The sequence below is a fragment of the Lepisosteus oculatus genome, chromosome 13 (assembly GCF_040954835.1).
Source record: "Lepisosteus oculatus isolate fLepOcu1 chromosome 13, fLepOcu1.hap2, whole genome shotgun sequence".
NCBI lineage: Eukaryota > Metazoa > Chordata > Actinopteri > Semionotiformes > Lepisosteidae > Lepisosteus > Lepisosteus oculatus.
Window position 1 is genome coordinate 33,990,715 of NC_090708.1, and position 18,635 is coordinate 34,009,349.

Consider the following 18,635-nt stretch of genomic DNA (forward strand, 5'->3'; position numbering starts at 1 on the left):
AACTGCTGTTCACAAACGCTCTCCATCCAACCTCACTGAGCTCGAGCTGTTTTGCAAGGAAGAATGGGCAAGAATTTCAGTCTCTCGATGTGCAAAACTGATAGAGACATACCCCAAGCGACTTGCAGCTGTAATCGCAGCAAAAGGTGGCTCTACAAAGTATTAACGCAAGGGGGCCGAATAATTTTGCACGCCCCACTTTTCATTTTTTTATTAGTTAAAAAAGTTTCAAAAATCCAATAGATTTCGTTCCACTTCACAAATGTGTCCCACTTGTTGGTGATTCTTCACATAAAATAAAAAAATTTATATCTTTATGTTTGAAGCCTGAAATGTGGCAAAAGGTTGAAAAGTTCAAGGGGGCCGAATACTTTCGCAAGGCACTGTATCACTATGATCCATTCACTTACACACTGCAAGATTCCTGACAATCCATAAATTTGCTGCTCCAGTTCAGGATAAAGGGACTGACTATGATCCCTCTAAAACCCATCCCTCAGTCCAATGCATAGTATTATTTGCCGAAGCCCAGCAAAAGTAATCCATTGATATAACTTGGTAGCCCAACACCCCGAATTAAAACAAAATACATGCCTTGTGTTCCATGATAGACGCACAATGACAGCTATTTCCCTTTTATTCACATGGCACATGGTGAAAAGCTTCTGTCAGGATGTTCACATGCCTCTGTTTACTCCATTTATTTGATGCCAGCATCACCATAAAGTGTTTCAACACTAAATTTCAGTAAGATCCGAGTCAAATTTGAAAAATAGAAGGCTGTCATGACTTCAGTGCCTGATCAGTTTCATTTAAAGATGGGTAATTTTTCCATTTGATGTGTTTTCATCAGTGTGAAATCCACCATTTGTGAAAGTGTGTGGCAGTTCCATCTTGCGTTGAGACAATTCTTTCTCACACTCATCCCCTTGATCCTTGCAGAATTTTCTCTTGTATAACTGATAACCTAATGGAAATGAAATAAATATTGTAAATCATTGTTAGACTGGCTGTATCAGACTTGTGGTACACAAAATTGTTGTCTTTTTGCAATATGTCTCCTGGTCATATCCAATACGAAGCATGAGATGTAATTCAAAATTAAAATATCTACGTTTATGATGTATATATTGCAGAAATGTAAAGATGTAAAGATGTAAAGTGCAGAAATCCAGATCGCAGGCCAGATCTTTTAGTATGCTAAAAGTGCAGAAATCGTAATAACATGATAAAAAATGGTGTTATCAGTTTTAATTAAGTCACTATGCTAGGTCGCATACAGGTGAGTATACAATTGTGTTTTGTGTCCTGACATACAGTATGAGTTTTATAAGCATCCTATTGACTGCATTATTTTTCTCAACAAATGGTTATGAAAGTTTTTAGAACAAAACAAGAATTAAATTAATTTATATCTATGAGATTTCGCTTTTGGTCATGTTCCCTTTACCCACAAATGTATTCATAAACAAACAGTGAAACTTCTCACCTTATTTCCCACAATGCCTTCAAATCCTCTTTTCCAGAATGAGCATGAAATACTGAGTTCTAGCTCTATACCTAATTTGTGGTAATGCTGTGAATACACTGAGGCACAATGTAATTAACCTCACAACTGTGAATCAATCTAATCTTACAATTAATTTTTCTTTCCGTTTTCTTTTCCGTTTCTATGACTTCTTGTTCCTTGGATCAGTAGGTGATAATCTACAATTTGCACTATAATTTCCAAACCAACGCCACAATATAATGACTGGATCCTGAATACTTGGTGTATGTGATGTGAACTCTGATGTGCTGACTAAGTTATACTCTAGGTTTGCACAATCTTTAACACTTACATTTCTCCCTTAATTCACTTGTGCAATTGTGCATGTCCCTTTCAGATCTGCCATTGAGTGAGACTGCCGGCTCAATGGCTATTGTACACTACCCTGGTAGGTGTCGTGTTTCAAAGGTGAATGAAGTGGGCTCCCTTCTATGTGGAAAGAGATTTAAGATCTTTTGGGATGAAAAGCTCTGTATAATTGTAAGGGATAATTATTATTAATAGGTCTTGTTTGCAAAACCTGCAGACACTGAAGAAGCTTGTGAATAAATATATGTAGGGAGACTTCTAAGACAAACATCCTTCTATTAATTTATAGTATAGGAAATATACAATATGTGTGTTATCTTAATACAGTTCTATAGGTTACATTTGTAATCCAATCAATTTCTTCCTCTTAGAACAAGTGCATTGCATGATACAACAGCCTCATCATGATGGGGCTTTACACAAAATTAGTCTACTAATTAGTATTGTCTACTAACTTGAAAAAAAAACATGAAACAATAGCTGAAATAGTTATTTTTGTCAAGTTCTTTCTTTTTACCATGTGAAAGAAATGGTATTCGAAAATGAAGTCATCATGCATCTTTTAATAAATGCACATGATGCAAAAAGAGATATGTATTTGAAAATTATGTTACTCCTGTACATTGTTGCTGTTCTTTTTTGGTCAAATTCACAGCCATCATTACAGCTGTGTATTTGGCTACACTTTCATACTAAAATATAAATACAGCTCATTCATGTAGTGGATGTTTTTTTTTTTCTTGTATGTGGTCATGGGAGTAGAACAAACAAAGAAATAAGGAATATTTAAAAAAATAATTGTGACTCACTTCCAACAATAGAGAGCGCGAAGACCAGCTGAAAAATACTGTAGATTAGTGGAAAACTGAACATCACTTCTAGCTCTTCAGGAGTAAAGGACAGTTGAACAATTGTGCTGCACAACTGTGAATTCTGGAATCCAGTCTCTAAGGCTATTGTCCGACACCTGTAGAAAGATAAAAAAATAGAATGTTCATTTTTTGCTTCCAGCTAGCATTCAAGCATTTACAGTTTTGGGGTGTGTTTTATACAGTAAATAAGCACCACATTGCACACATGCCATGTGTACAGGTTCCAAAGGAATGATTTTCTTTCAATGTAATTGAACTTCAAATAAGGTTTATGGTGATACTGTTGTTTAAATTAAAAGTCCAAAGACCTCCCTAAATTTATGTCTATGTCTAGCCCCTCATATTGTCTGAAATTTTAAATTCTTATATTCTGAAAACTTTTTTTGACAAAATGAAAAAGAGAGCCAAATATTTTTTTCTCTAATTCCATCTCTATTACCTTTAGTATATATTAAATATTTATTTTGTTTTTTTCCTCAGTAAACATATATGCTATATGTGAAAGTCATGTTATGTTAAAAGTATGTCAAGTTATCTACTCATACTAATAGTTAAAGTATTAAGTATTTTTTTTAAATGGTCAAATAAGGAGAAAGAAAAATGTTTTATACCTATAGTAGGGCTGCCCAACTACTCGAGCCAGAAGAAATCCAAGAGCAAAGCCAATAAATGGATATATAGTTCCAATAATCCACAGAGCAGGGGAAATTACCCAGGAGGACTGATACAGAACACCTCCAACTACAGCAATAATTACAATCAATAGTGTACCCATGATGGAACCAACCTGTAGAAAAAAATGAAATACAATGGTAATCAGAAGCAATTGCATCAGGCTTTCCTACCAATGCATTGAATATTAATGATTAAACACGGAATGATCCTTTTAACAGGGGATTTACAGTGTATACTTATTTTACTTTAAATGGGGAAGGCAATCCCTATCTCTAAGAACCAAAATAAGGAAATTGATGAGGGACTGAAGGGAAACATAATAACACTTTAGTCAATGTATTATTCATGTTTAACTTGGATGTTACCTGCACATTTACATCTTATATTGTACTGTATCTTGCTGCTTTGTTAACTACAAAGACAAGTCAACTGCACTACAAAACCTGACTACAGCTACAATAAAAGAAGGTCCCAAACACCGTTAAACTAGTCTTTTATCACACATTCATTGCTCAAAAAACTATTTTTGTCTTGTATTCTCATGCATGTATTCTCTTTAATTTATTTAAAATATAATGTTGTTAGTCCTTGGGGCTTACAATATATTACACATTTTTTGTAAGGATAAAAAATAACATGAAAAAGATTGTGTATCTGTGACAACCAGGCCCCAACTACCCCAGGCGAGTATTTTCTGGACCTGCATCACAAAAATGATACTAACTAAACTCGAATAAACAGCATTCAATAATCACTTTTTATTACCACTACAATAAGAACCAAGCTATATACTTCTCATTACAATTTTCAGTTTTATATGACAACAGTGATGTTATAGTTTGGAATCTGAGAACCATACATAACTTATTTTTATTTTTACCCTATTTCTAAAAATATAAATCTCATCATCCCAGTTCCAGTAATCTCAAAAGCTATACCATACCTGTTACTACATGTAATATACACTGTAGAGATCTTTTTTCATCCCAAAACTCCAGTAGTCACTGCTAGAGGGCCCATGAAGACAAGAAAAGCAGCTTTGCTCTCAACTTCCTGACAGCCGTGAGGGCAGGCGATAATTGTCACGCCCTCTTCAGCCAGAGGGCGCTCCTTCTCTGTCCTGTCTCTTGTTTCCGGTGCTTTGCTGTCCTTCCGGTGTTTCTCTCTCTCTGGGGCTATATATTTCTGGGTCTTTCATTTGCTTTCGCTCTGCATTGCCTAGCACCAGGTCGCCCCACGTCCGCTACTTGAGGGCATTGGTTTCTATACGGCATTTCCTGAACAGCTGAGCCCAGGGCCAATCCCCGTCTCGCTGCTACGCATAGGGTCTTTTACGCTCTCCTGCCATTCCACGGTTCGTCCTTTCCAACATCTATGACAGTAATAACATCATTGTTGGTTGACTGTTTTGGAATCTGTTTGTACGATGGTCTGTCACACTTCAGGGGGCAGATGTCAAAGGTAGGTCTTGGCTAAGTAGATTAGATCTTACATTTGGAAGTGAGTGGAGATGTTCAGATTATAGAGTCACTCCTGAAAGCACAGCACCAGGACTCGGGTCATGACTCCTTCACGGGTAAGAATTTCAGCTTTTAGAAGCTTAAAGTCTGATGCAGTGGTTCTGTCAAGGTTGTAGTAAGCCTTCTGTGCTTCACCACAGATGGAGGCAGCCATAATACTCACCCGGAGTATAGAATGCCAGTTGAGGTGATCAGCCGCCTTCTCAAAAGCCCTCAGGTATGCTTCAATGTTATCTTCTGCAAGACGTGAGCAGGCTGGACTAGAACCTGAGCTGCGGCGGCAAATTCAGGTGGAGGGGATGTTGTTTTTTCCACAAAGTAATGGATTTGTGCCAATGCTGCCTCTTGGAATGTTATGAGCTGAGCCTGAGGAATATCCTGGGACTGTTGCTGTAATCCATTAGCCTCATCTTGAGCAGCTACCAATAGGGTGAGGGCTCAGACCACGCCTTCTATCATAGCAATTCTGTGAGCCACAGTGATTCCCTTTTAGAATGTAGCCCCACATTGGGTACCACAATGTGATAGTGTGTGGAACTTCTTCTCTACTGTTATCGCCAGTTTTATACTCAATATCTCAGGATGAGATAAAACTGGTCGGAAATCACTCCTTAAGTACTTTAATTTTAAGGTCAAGCATTAATGTGTGTGATGGTAAGTTTTCTGTTTTTGAGGAGAACATTTTGGCTTAGCTGAACTATGCCGAACGGAGACATGCATGTGAGCATCTGATATAGCTGCTTCTATTTAGAGCAACAGCTATAGGCAATGATGTTATTATTACATGCCCATGAAGCTTTTAGGGAGGTTAGTCGGACCCCTATGTCTTCTTGTGGTGACTAGTGGATTTTTGTGACAAAAAAAGATCACCTCTGTGTCACACATATGTATACAAGACCTCATCTATTACTATTACTAAGTTCCATATAAAACTCACCATCTCTGTGCAGTGTCACTGCAGTTATAATGTCTTACCTTAAGAATCATCTTTGCTTTTTTGGGCCATCTGTACTTAACATAGATTCCCAGTCCAACAGGTATAAGAAGTGCTACCAAAGTGATTCCTAGATAGAGAACAGTTAAAAGTTAGAAATATAATTAAATATGGTTGGACATAAACAAACAAATGTTACATTAAAATGTTTGTATGCAAGAATATATATAGTATACATTACCATCTGCATTATTATACTGTCTTAATTCAATGTTTTCCCATCTGTATGCCTTCTTTATGCAATAAGCAAGAATAGAATAATAATTCTATGGAGGTATTCTACTTTATATTTTGCCAATTTAATGTCAGCTAGTAGTTTATCCTGCGTCTGTATATTGTTTTTCAGCTATATGAATGTGTAGAGAGGAAAGAATTGTAAATGCTAGGAAAAATCTGGCAATGGTCACCTGATGTGGCATTATCAATTACAATGGAAATTGTAAAAAAATGTTGCTAGAGCTAAAAAAGGAGCTAGGGTTTAGATCATTTCAAGAGAGGCTTGTGTTTTAACTTCTGTGTCTGTTTCCCAAAACCCATGTATTAAGGTATACATACTACCACACCTTGTCCCTGGCAATGACACATTATATATACTGTAAGAACATAATAATTGTTACGAATAACAGAAACTATCGTTTGATGTTAAGTGATCCAAGAATCACATCCAGGTGTATCTTGAAGAATCCAAGGTATTGGCTTCAACAACATGGCTGGGTTGCTAGTTCCATATTCCCACAACCCTTTTGATAAAGAGGTGGCTCCTGTTTCAGTTTTAAATGTATTACCATATAGTTTCCTCTTGTGCCCTTTGGTTTATGTTTCTCAAGAAATCTGCTGTGTTGGTTTAATCTAAATATATCACATTATACTGTATGTCTGTGCATCCATTACTTTTTTTGATGATTGTTGAAAGATCTGCACCAAGCTGGTTAGGCACCAGCTAACTTGCCTAATTTCTAGAATATGCTTTACAAAAACAATCAAAAATGTAAGTGCTGGGGCAGTGAAATTAAATTTGTCATTGTTGCTGTATACTATTGAAATTTGTACACCAGATTAAAAATAAACCCATCAATCTATTTTCTTACCACTTGATCCAATTTAGGGCTGTGGGGGAGCCTAGCAAACAATAGGTACAAGGCAGGGTACATCCTGGACGAGATGCCAGTCCATAGCAGGGCAGACATTAATACATGCACACTCTCACACCCAAGGCCAGTAGCCAATTAACCTACCAGTATGTTTTCGGACTGTGAGAACATACTGGAGAATCTAATAAAAACGAAAAGAACATACAAACAGATAGCACCCCAAGTCCAGAATTGAACCCAGAGTCCCAGTGGTGTGAAGCAGCAATGTTAACCACCTTGCCACCCTCAAAAGATAAGGCAATAACACAGAATGTCAGCTTTAGAGCCCTATTAGAACAAACATGTTTATGTGTTCAGCCCCGTTCAATTTCAGGTCAGCATAAGTATTACTCACATACCCCTTACATGTAATGACTGCTTTAAGTCTGCAACCCATCAACATCACCAGACTCTTAATATGTTCCTTTTCAATACTTTGCCAAGCCTTAATTGCAGCCACTTTCAATTTTTTACATTGTTGTAGAGTTTTCTGACTTTAGTTTCCCCTTCATCAAGTAAAATGCATGTTCAAACAGAATTCAAATCAAGAGATTGACTTGATCAGTTAAAAAGTGTCTACTTCTTCTTTGTGATGAACTCCTTGGTTAAGTGTGTAGTGTAGCGCCCTCGTTCGGTAGTGAGGAGGAAGCGGACCTAGGCACTCATGGTACCGCAAAACAGGCTGGGAGTTGTAGCCGGGGGGTTAGCACTGACCCTGCGTATGTAAATAGTTTTATATTAGTTTTAGTGTCCTGTGTAGCTTTGTAAGTGTATAGTCTGTTGTTAACGAGTTACCACCCTAACCGTGTGTACGTGTTCCATCTGTCTTCTTATGTGTGTGTATATCTTGTGTTCGGTTTTTGTGTGGTTTTGATAGGAGAATAAAAGCAGTCATGAAAATGCTATAGTAGTATGTTTTTGATCATTGTCTTGTTTCAGGGTGAATCCCTTCCCATAAGTTTGGAGGTATTTCTTTGGACACGGGCAGACACAATGTGTCTGAACATTTCAGAATTTATTCTACTGTTGCCATCATCAGTTACATCATCAATGAAGAAAAATTAGCCTGTTTCAGATACGGTTATGCATGACCAATCAATGCCAGTATCTTCACTATAGTTAACAGATGAGTGATGTGCTTATTATCATTTGCAGTTACTCTCTTTCTCCACACTTTTGTCTGTCCAACTTTGATACAGAACATCTTTGAATCACCCTTTTATTTATTGTCAAAATCAATGAAGTCTGGAATTTAAAACGGTCAGTCAATATAATTTATCTTAATTTATCTAATTTATCTAAAAACTATTTTTTGTGAATTTGAATGAATGATTTGGACCGTTGTCTTGTTGAAATGTTCTTGTGTCCACGCTTGAGACAGAATTAGGCATTTTCTCAACTTTGGCTTCATTATTTTTATGCTGTATATACTGCTGATGAGCAAAAGCTCAATTTTAGTTTAATCTAACTATACAATTTAAAATGTCATTTAGATGCAGTTTGTTAAATGTGATTTTCCACTTTTGCAAATAGACAAACAAGACAAAGAGTAAGAAGACAATGAAGAAGAAGACAAATAAGATGAAGAAGAAGACATAGATTTAATCTCTAGTTCTTTAATGACTGAGGAAAACAGAAAATCTTCTGCAGAGGCCTCTATATAGTTCTATTGCTCTGTGGTTCCATTGCACTTCCAATGAGCAAAATGTATTTAGGAACTACTTACATGTGTGAAGAAATATAACCTTCATGTTTTTTGGAATCCATTAATTTATGACAATTATGACTACGGTGAGTGAAATTTTATTGCTATATTATTATTATTTATTATTATTATCAAAACACATTACCCAGTCTGTAAGAAACTTGTTGTGTTACATTGTTATTTTCCTGTTTCATCATGGTTGTGAATAAATCTGCAGAGGACTGCAAATGGGTGGCACATTGAATATTCATTATATGGTGAATCCACTTGGGTTCTGGGTTTGATCAAGAAAGTTTCAGTCTTCTATGTGGAGTTTGGATGTTTCTTTTGTACTCCTGTGAACTCTACTATATCTCCATCATCCAAAGATATGCTATCTTGATTAATTTACGTCTCTCTCAAAATCTCAAATACCCCTGTGTGACAAGTGATGGTTTAGACAGTTTCACCTTAATCAGCATTGTTAAATAGCAAAATGTTAAAAATTAAGATTCGTTCTCTTAATTCTTAATGAATGCATGTGCTCAAAACACACCAATAAACCACTAAAAGTACAAGAGCTGTATAGCTTTAAATTTGAATTCCAGTATGATTACTTATTACTTATTACTAACATTACTTATTAATTAATTACTTATTACTTATTAGCCTCATAATTAGGTATAAAGAAATGGAGCAGCATTATACCCAGCTCACACCTTACTAAATCTTCCAGTTTTCACTTAAACAGTCATTAGCCATTCAAAAGTAAAAGGTCTTTTGTTGGGTGCATTTTTGCAAAGTTAGTTACCTAATAGGTCATTAGTTGGTTTTTCTCAACAATTAACAACAATTAAAACAAAAACCCAGTATCCAGATGTGAAATATCAGTCTTGTCTGTCATGTTAACTAAATGTAAAAAGCATACTATTGTTGATGTTACTATAATTTACTATAAAATGATCATTTCCAGTACACCAACAATATTTTTTTCATTTTTCAGTTACTCTATTGTACAGAATTAAAAGAGAACCGTGAATTTAAAATAAAAATATTTTATTTATTTTTAATGTATTGTAATGAGAGCAGTAGATGAATGAATTCTTTAATTCTTACCTATGCTGTCATAAGGTATCTGAATTGTGTCAGATGATGTCCACATTTTGGTGTAGATCAAAAGACAGAGAGGCATCATCCCCATTGCCAGGATTGACGAACAGGCTGTCATACTTATGCTACAACAAACAAATTATTAATAATCACACAAATTTGTAAATAACTTAAAATACATTAAATTATTAATACCTCCACTCACAAAATTAAAACACATTTCATAACTAACTAAGAAGGATATAGCACTTATTGTTCAAACCTTAATACATATAGCGCTGTTAGTGACAACCTCCATTATCTGTACTGCATAAAAGTATTACTATACATGCAATAAGACATAATAAAGTACAAACATATGAAACAATCACGTGCCTTCTATTCAAAATATTATTTGGAAAATATCCACTCTCCCTTTCTTGTAAAGTTCCATAAGTTACATGTCACCAGAAAAGTTAGCTGTTTTGGAATGCAATTTGGACCACTGAGTTGAACCACATCAGAAGTTACTCCTGTTGTGTGTACATTTTATCTTACATCAACACTCTTCTAAAATTTAAAATTTAAACATTTAAATTGATATAGAATGCTAATCAAATCTGAGACAAAATCTAGAAATCTTAATCCCTATATTTTTTTAAATATGACATTTTTGTCATGATTCTTTATACTTTTTTTCATTCTGTGAATATTATATCCTACAGTACTTGACGTACTAGCTCAATAAAAAAGAGTTGTTACCTGAGATCCATGTCTCCATCCAGCCAATAGGCTAAAATATTTGACCCAGATCCCCCTGGACAGCATCCCATGATCAGGATTGCTACTGCTTGAACTGGCAACACATTGAAAGCAAGAGACAGCAGAAAGGCTGTGAGGGGCATGATTCCAAACTGACAAAGGAAGCCCACAAAGATTCCCCAAGGTCTCTTGATGTGCCCCCATAGCTTCTTTGCTTCCACCGTACAGCCCATAGCAAACATCACCATTGCCAACATGATTGTTAAGACTGTGCTCAGAACAAGGCTTAGGACCTCATTAAAATTGCTAGGAGGTACAAGGCAGGATGTACCGTCACATACTGTGGCATGTGTGGAGCAGTTTGGAGAAGTCATGTTCATGACTATAGAAAGCATATGTCTTGTCAGTTACCAGCTACAGGCAGAGAGATTCCAAGTGTCACTATACATGTGAAAGTCAGAATGTCTGTTCCCCTTCTAATTCTATCCTTTTAAGTCATGAGAAAGCAATTAAAAGAAGTCATTAACTTGAGTTTATTTTATGAGTTCAGTGTTCAAATAATAAGAAGAAATGAGTAGCATTGTTCCAACTAAAGAAAAACCACTAGGTTCAATGAACATAATCATCACTTTATTTTTTTATCACCTTTGGTCTTAACTTTTATTGTCCCTTTCCAGGCACGGCTAAGCACCTCATATTAAAATTCTTTTTACAATGCCACACCAAGAGTAAGACACCACCATGTGCGTCATACTAAATTTCTTCATAAAAAGTCAGCAAAAAACATTATGATACTAAAGCAATCTGAATTACTGTAGAAAGGTCATTTGCTAACCTTATGTAATATATAGCTGGGCTGTGGCCCTTTGCGATTCCTATAAGAAACTAGAGGTTAAGCTTTAAAAATCCAAATTGGATGATTGTTTCACATGTTCCAATAAAAGTTTAAAGCACACTTACAGACAAACCATCCAAACCAGTGATTTTATATAGCTTTCTATACTTTAAACTATTTTTCTAATCTTCTAGCAACTTGTATAATCTATGTTTTTATTTATTCAGTTAATTTATATTATGTGTTGTAGCTGGTAGGGTGAGACTGCAGTTTAAAGGAATTTATAAGTCCTCTTAAGAATATTAAAGATATCAACAGTAAGGGGCAAGAATTATGCACTTATTGAATGCTGAGAGGATGAGTCTGAGGGGATGAAAGGATAACCGAGAGGATGATTTGTTTCCATTTATTTTTTGTAGAATACATTGTTTTCTGTATCAAGTACTGAGTATTTATAAACTGTCTAGGCATTCTAAGGAAATTGACATTAGCAAATTCTGCACTGTTGCAGTATTATCTAATTGACTTTCTGGTATTAGAATTTATGAATGAAGAAAACATACTGTATGTAAATAACACATTCATACATAAAATGCTTACAGGAGGCCTGTATTTCAAATTCACATGAGTACATTAAAGGTCAATGACAACTTCACAAAGTTTTAAATAGCTCAACACATCAGTTTGTCAAATGTCTGCTTCCATTTTCTTCGGTTCGGTTGCACTGTTACTGAAACGTGTATAGTTAATATGTAATGTTTTAAATAGCTGTTAGTTTAGTCATAATTTTACATGCCCTTTCACATCCACAAATTCAAGAAATTACCAATTACATTTACTAAAAGTAAACAAAGACATTGATCTATGTGATCAGGATAGGACTAGGATTAATCATTTCTTTTTATAACCAGGAACAACCTTCAAACTTCTTTGAATTTGATACCTTAAAATGCAGAGACATTTCTATGTCAGATATTTAGTAAATCCTTTATTGAAGACTGGTGTTGAAAATGGGCCAGATAAAACTGAATGTAAAAATTGTCAACTGGTATTTCTTGGCACCCTCCATCCTTTAAAAAATAACTGAGGACTCTATTGGAACATATTTAAGTCATATGTAAAAGTCAATATACAGTATGGTATCCCTTTAAACACTGGCAGAATTATAGAACAATGCAGCCCCCTCCCCTCTAAGTATGTGCCAACTTTTAACTTGTGATATGACTCATAGTTAGAGATTGTCAAATGTAACAAACTGAAATCAGAGTACAAACTGAGGGTGAGACCATGGTTAGTTCACAACTCTATAATAAACTTGTATGCTACGTAATTACAAATTGCAATAAACATGGCTGCTGAGATTAGTCCTTTTGTACTACAAATGTTCTTAATTGCAGCAAACCTAGTAACAGCTTATGCCCTCTAGAGCAGTTGTTCTCAAAGTTTGGTCCACGGACCACCAGTGGTCTGGGAGCGTGCACCAGGTAGTCCATGGGCATGCCCTAATCATCTCTCTTAAAGCAAGTCTGCGCTGTTTAAGTCAGAGAAAAGAATATTGTACTGTTCGCTATGAAGGGGCTCCCCCTAGGAGCACTGTTAAGAACTGCAAGTTGTACATAGTGGGAGGAGGGAGTTGTGTGTTGGTTCTAGGTACCGAGGTTTCACTAGCCCATTAAGGGGACTATGTGTGTCAGTAATGGGGCAAGCACCAGCCTAGTTGTAGTCTTGGCTGGCTTGAGGGTCTGCCGAAAGGGCAACGTTTCTGTTCATTCTCCTTGGTTGTACCCTTCTGTTACCTTCGTGCTTTAATGCAGCTTGGGTTATGGCAGACCATCTCGCCTCTTCATTCTCCCCATCAGCACTTATCGCTTCAGTGTTTTAGTTTTATGCACCATGAATGAAATGATGTCACACATTGAAAACGAGAAAGTAAGTTTGGCAGCGACGTCCTTGCCGCCATGGAGCAGTCTATTGTTGTTATTGAGGCATGGGTCGCCTTTTTTTTTTACCTGCACCCACCTGACCACATTTAAAATGATAAAAGTGCTGACCCGAAGCCGGTCCAAAATTGCTCCATTAGAAATTACATCGAACAATATTCGAATATATCCTTTCTCTTTTGGGATGTTTTGACCTTACTCAGTTTGTTTGTACTTGTTTGTACCACATAACAAAGGACACACCTTAGATCTAATTATTGCAAATGACTCCTTTGTCTCCAACTGCTCTCCCCTTGATCTAGGCCTCTCTGACCACTTAGCCATTCTCTTCAATCTGGAATTACCTGTTTCTAACACGTCCCCCTCACGCTCTGTAAATTTCCGCAACTGGCGATCAGTTTATCACTCAAGGTTTGCAAATTCTGTTCTGTCCTCCTTATCCTGTTTCTCTTCCTCTGACCTTCTACAGGACAAAATACAGTTACTTGAAAATGCTCTTTTATCTACCCTCGACACCTTTGCTCCTTTAAAAACACGAACCATCTCCTTCTCTCGCCCTGCCCCTTGGTACAATGACCATCTGTGATTCATGAAGGCAGCCTCTCGCAAACTTGAGCGTAGGTGGCGTCTTTCCGGCCTAAATGTACATTATCAGGCCTGGAGAGATTACTTATCTGATTATAAGGTTCCTATACAGTCTGCTAGATCCACCTACTTCTCTCACATCATTGAAAATCACCAAAACAACCCCAGACATCTTTTCTCCACCATCAACAGATTGCTCAAGCCAAACTGCCCTACCACATTACCTGTCTCATCGCAACTTTGCAACACATTCTTAGATTTCTTTAGTTCTAAGATTGACAACATCCGGCATCACATTCTCTCCACTACGGATATAATTTCCATACCTCCTTCCTCCTCATCCAACTTCTCTGGTTCCCATCTCTCCAGCTTCTCTCTTCTTGACTCAGCATCCCTAAACAAACTAGTTACGCGCATGAAACCCACCACATCTATTTTAGATCCCATTCCCACCACTTTATTCCAGTCCTGTTTCTCTTCTCTCTGTCCCATTGTCCTCAATATTATACATGAATCCTTGAGCATTGTACCAACGGTCCTCAAAACTGCTGCTATTACCGTGCCAAAGAAGCCAAATTGGCTCTTGACAATCTTAACAACTTTCGCCCCATCTCCAACTAACCCTTTCTCTCTAAAATTCTAGAACGTGCTGTCACACTTCAGTTACATAACCACCTCATGACAAACAACCTTTTCGAACCCCTCCAATCTGGCTTCCGTCAACTTCACAGCACAGAAACCGCCCTTGTCAAAGTCACCAACGATCTCCTAATAGCTTCTGATTCTGGTTCTCTTTCCATATTCATCCTTCTTGATCTCAGTGCTGCCTTTGACACTGTTGACCATAACATCTTACTTTCTCGTCTCGAGACTGTGTTTGGAGTCTCTGACACTGCCCTCAAATGGTTTAAATCTTACCTCACTGATCGGTGTCACTTTGTCTCTCTCAATGGGTACAGGTCTGAAATTGGTCTTGTCAAGTCTGGTGTCCCCCAGGGCTCAATACTGGGCCCCTTGCTCTTCAGCATTTACATGTTCCCATTTGGTCAGCTTTTAAGATTACATGGCCTCAGCTTTCATTTTTACGCTGACAGTTCTCAAATATACATCCATACCAAACCCGACACTGATGTGCCTGTCTCTATTCTAATTGCATGTCTGACATAAAAATTTGGATGACTCAAACTTCCTTCATCTTAACTGTGACAAGACTGAAGTCATGCTTATTGGTACCCCCCATCAACTTCGTAAAGCCAGTCCTGTAACCCTATCTGTAGATGGCTCTGTACTTGAGCTTCAATCAAAATTGAAAAACCTTGGGGTCATATTCAATTCTGGCTTAACATTCGACCCACATGTACACCATACTGTCAAAACATCTTTTTTTCACCTTAGAAATATCGCAAGACTACGCCCTATGCTATCATTAACTGTAGCTGAAAAGCTGATCAACATATTTGTATTCTCTCGAATTGACTACTGCAATGCTCTACTCCCTGGGGTATCTAAATCTACTCTGAACAAACTGCAGTATGTCCAAAATTCAGCAGCCAGAATCCTGACCAGGTCTAGTGCAAGTGTTCACATTACTCCTATCCTGGAGTCCTTGCAATGGCTTCCTGTCAAATTCTGCGTAGACTTTAAAATCCTCCTGCTCACCTATAAGGCTTTACATGGCTTGGAACCTCAATACCTCTCTGAACTTTTATCGCCCTACTCCCCACCTCGCAACCTCCGCTCTTCAAATTCTGCCCTCCTTACTGTCCCCCAAGCCCCTCTACATTGTATGGGCGACAGGGCCTTCTCCTGCTATGCCCCCAAGCTCTGGAACTCTTTGCCCAAGGATATCCGAGAGTCACCTTCTCTAAACTCCTTCAAATCCAGACTCAAAACCTTCTTCTTCAGAAAAGCCTTTACTTAACTGGTTCCATTCTTCACCCCACTGCTCTTCTTAGTACCACTTCCACGGTCTCCTCTATTGTTATTGTTGTAATTGCAATTGTGTCTTATCTTGTGAAATCTTCTTATTTATTGTTGTAGTCTTCTTATTTATTGTTATTGTCATCCTGTAAAGCGCTTTGAGAAGCCACCTTTAAAGGGACTATATAAAATAAAGTTTTTTATCATTATTATTATTATTATATATATATATCAGATCAACATTTATTGAAACAGCATATCCAAATTCCTTGTTTTAAGCAGACTAAAGTAGCCTTGTCTTGTGACTGTCACTTTTGTAGTGCCTCACAATCGATGCAGATATTGTAACCTGTGCTTTTTTCTTCTATTGTGCTGACAAGCTCACCAAACTTCTCCCACCTGGCTCTTTTGTCCCTTTCTCTTCTTTATTTTTATGTCACTGTTCTGGAGTTGTGTCCTGATCTGCTCTAACAAGGTTGCCATTATGTTTTTTTCTCACACTGTTGTCTGCTTACGTTTTCTTACACTTTGCCTTGTGATACAACCAATTGGGGCTTAAATATGGTAAACGTCAGTTTTAAACCTTAAAATCACTTTAATTTAAGATACAAATGATCGGTTTTCTGCATATTTTGCTTTCGGTCATATATCAACCCACACCCGCCCATCCTGATCTAAAATCTTTTATTTGAACCCGAGTCAACCCATGTTACCTGGTTTATGTTTTGATATGTGAGTGTGGTTCGACCATTGAACTTATTATTGTTCGTACCGTTTTGTTCTTTTGAATATCTCACTTTGAGTTTGAAAGTTCAAAGTGTAATTTAGAGAAGCAGTCAAAGCAGAAGGGTTATTATGGATCACTGGCTTAAATCTGGGACTCTGAAATGCAAATATAGCTAGGATAGTGACAGCGCAAGTGCGAGTAAGATGCAGAATAGAAGTAAAAATGCAAGTGAGGTAATTTGCGAACCAAACCAGCAGTGGTGTAATTCTAATTCCAACAGCTTGATGTGATATGTGATATGCAAGGAAGCAGAAGGTGTGTTTGATGTGATGTCTTTGTCTGCTGACATAAGACTAACGCTGTCCAGCTTGGATCCTGATATCACTTCTCTGATTACTCAACAAAAGCAGCTCCATTATTCACATTAACTTTTTAAGTAATAAAAACATTTGCAAAATATGCAGCTTTGTTTGTAAAAATATTAGTGGTCCCAAACCATAGAACCACTGCTCTAGAGAATACTAAATTCTGATACTAAGTATGTTACTCTGCATCATTTGTCAGAAAAAGCTGCAGCACAGTTATAAGGGTGCTATTTTGGTTAAACAGACCATGATGGTGTTATGGTAGAGAAGTGGTGGAAGCAGGCAGATTGCATGGCATTGAAAGTTTCAGTGACAAAAGTCTGCCTGAAATCTGTAGCAAGGAGGGATGAAGCCCTAAGCAGGGAAAAAAATGGGAAGAAAATTGAGTGTGGTGAAATTCCCAGCAAGAAAAAGAATGGAGAGAACCCATGCTAGGGTTGGGATTGCTAAATGCATGGTGTTTCCAGCATGACAAGGTACAACTCTTTCTATAGACTAAGCAACCTAGTACCGTACTGTTGTAACAGACAAATAAGTTCTGGACCCCAAGATGAGCTAAACAACAGAGTTTTTTGCATGCAAGAAACAATAAGTTCAAAGAATTGTTCAGAGATATAGATACAAAGCTCCAGTTTATATAACAAATTTCAGCTGTTTCTAATGCAAATCGTTACCATGGTAATGGGGAGAGGTCACCTGTGTTCAGACATTCTCTAAACCTTGAACACTTTAAATGGCTCGTCTCTTCTTCCCATGGATAGGGAGTCTCTAGCTTGCACTTGGAATCTCTTATCAGTTAACTCCCATCCCTGCCATAACTCAAAAGTGCTTAAGCATGGAATGTCTTGTCCCAGAAGAAGTCTTTGTGCAGCAGTTCCAAATATAGTGGCAGGCTATTACTAAAATAATAATGTCCTTATGTAAAGATTTAATTTTTCTTCATTCCCCCCTTATAAAATATGGCATACATCAGTGCTGCCTATTTTCTACACAAACACTGTGAGGGCAGATCTTGCCTTTTTAGGAGTACAAGCAAGCATTACCTTGACTTTGTGAGTTACACGATTACAGCAAGATGTGATTAAAGTCTTAGCGCAAATGACAATTACAATTACATATATAAGCAATACTAATTCTACAAATAGATACTGTAACAAAGTTCTACCCCAGGACCCAAACACAGACGTCAACCATGTGGAGATTAATCAGCAGGATCTCCGTATAGCAATACAGAGCCAACATGAACTCTGATTATTAGAGTATTTGTGACTGATAGATATGACAATACCAGGAATGTATTGATACCATTTTCCCCAATATCAGAGTGATGTTCCTCAGGCTTAACAAGCACACTATTGGTCCCTCTTAGGAAGCTTGCCAGACACAGAAAGAATAGCAACAGCATTATTTCTGTTCACTCTATCTCTGGTGCAGTGGCGCGGTGACAGTGTGACGCATGGATCCAGCAATCTCATTCTGTCACTCGGACGGCAGAGATGGTGGTCTATAGCACATGATATGTCACAGAGGCAGTGGCCTCAACCCACCAGGAAAACAGATCCACCATCATTAAGAGTCCAGTTTTCCCTTTACATATCTGCAAGCTACAATACTCAATTTGCCAGTGCATGAAAGGTCCCTCAGGGGCAGGCCTTTTGAGCTGTAGCACCCGCACCAGA

At 37.4% G+C, this 18,635-nt stretch overlaps 1 protein-coding gene across 1 annotated transcript; it reads right to left on the minus strand.

The window, feature by feature from the left end:
• Positions 1-356: 356 nt before the first annotated feature.
• On the minus strand, positions 357-11,562 carry slc10a2 (solute carrier family 10 member 2). The gene is made up of 6 exons (XM_015339018.2): positions 10,585-11,562; positions 9,850-9,968; positions 5,901-5,989; positions 3,342-3,517; positions 2,668-2,825; positions 357-967 (listed from the first exon to the last, which is right to left on the minus strand). The coding sequence occupies exons 1-6, from the start codon at positions 10,977-10,979 to the stop codon at positions 813-815; spliced, it is 1,092 nt and encodes a 363-aa protein (XP_015194504.1). The 5' UTR covers positions 10,980-11,562; the 3' UTR covers positions 357-812.
• Positions 11,563-18,635: the final 7,073 nt, after the last annotated feature.

Excerpts from the sequence above, each read along its gene's own strand:
- slc10a2 (XM_015339018.2), bottom strand. The coding sequence starts at position 10,979 with ATGCTTTCTATAGTCATGAACATGACTTCTCCAAACTGCTCCACACAT. Across the intron at positions 5,990-9,849 it reads GATACCTTATGACAGCATAG|GAATCACTTTGGTAGCACTT; the intron begins GTAAGAATTAAA and ends TTCTCTATCTAG. Across the intron at positions 3,518-5,900 it reads AAGCAAAGATGATTCTTAAG|GTTGGTTCCATCATGGGTAC; the intron begins GTAAGACATTAT and ends TTTTTTCTACAG.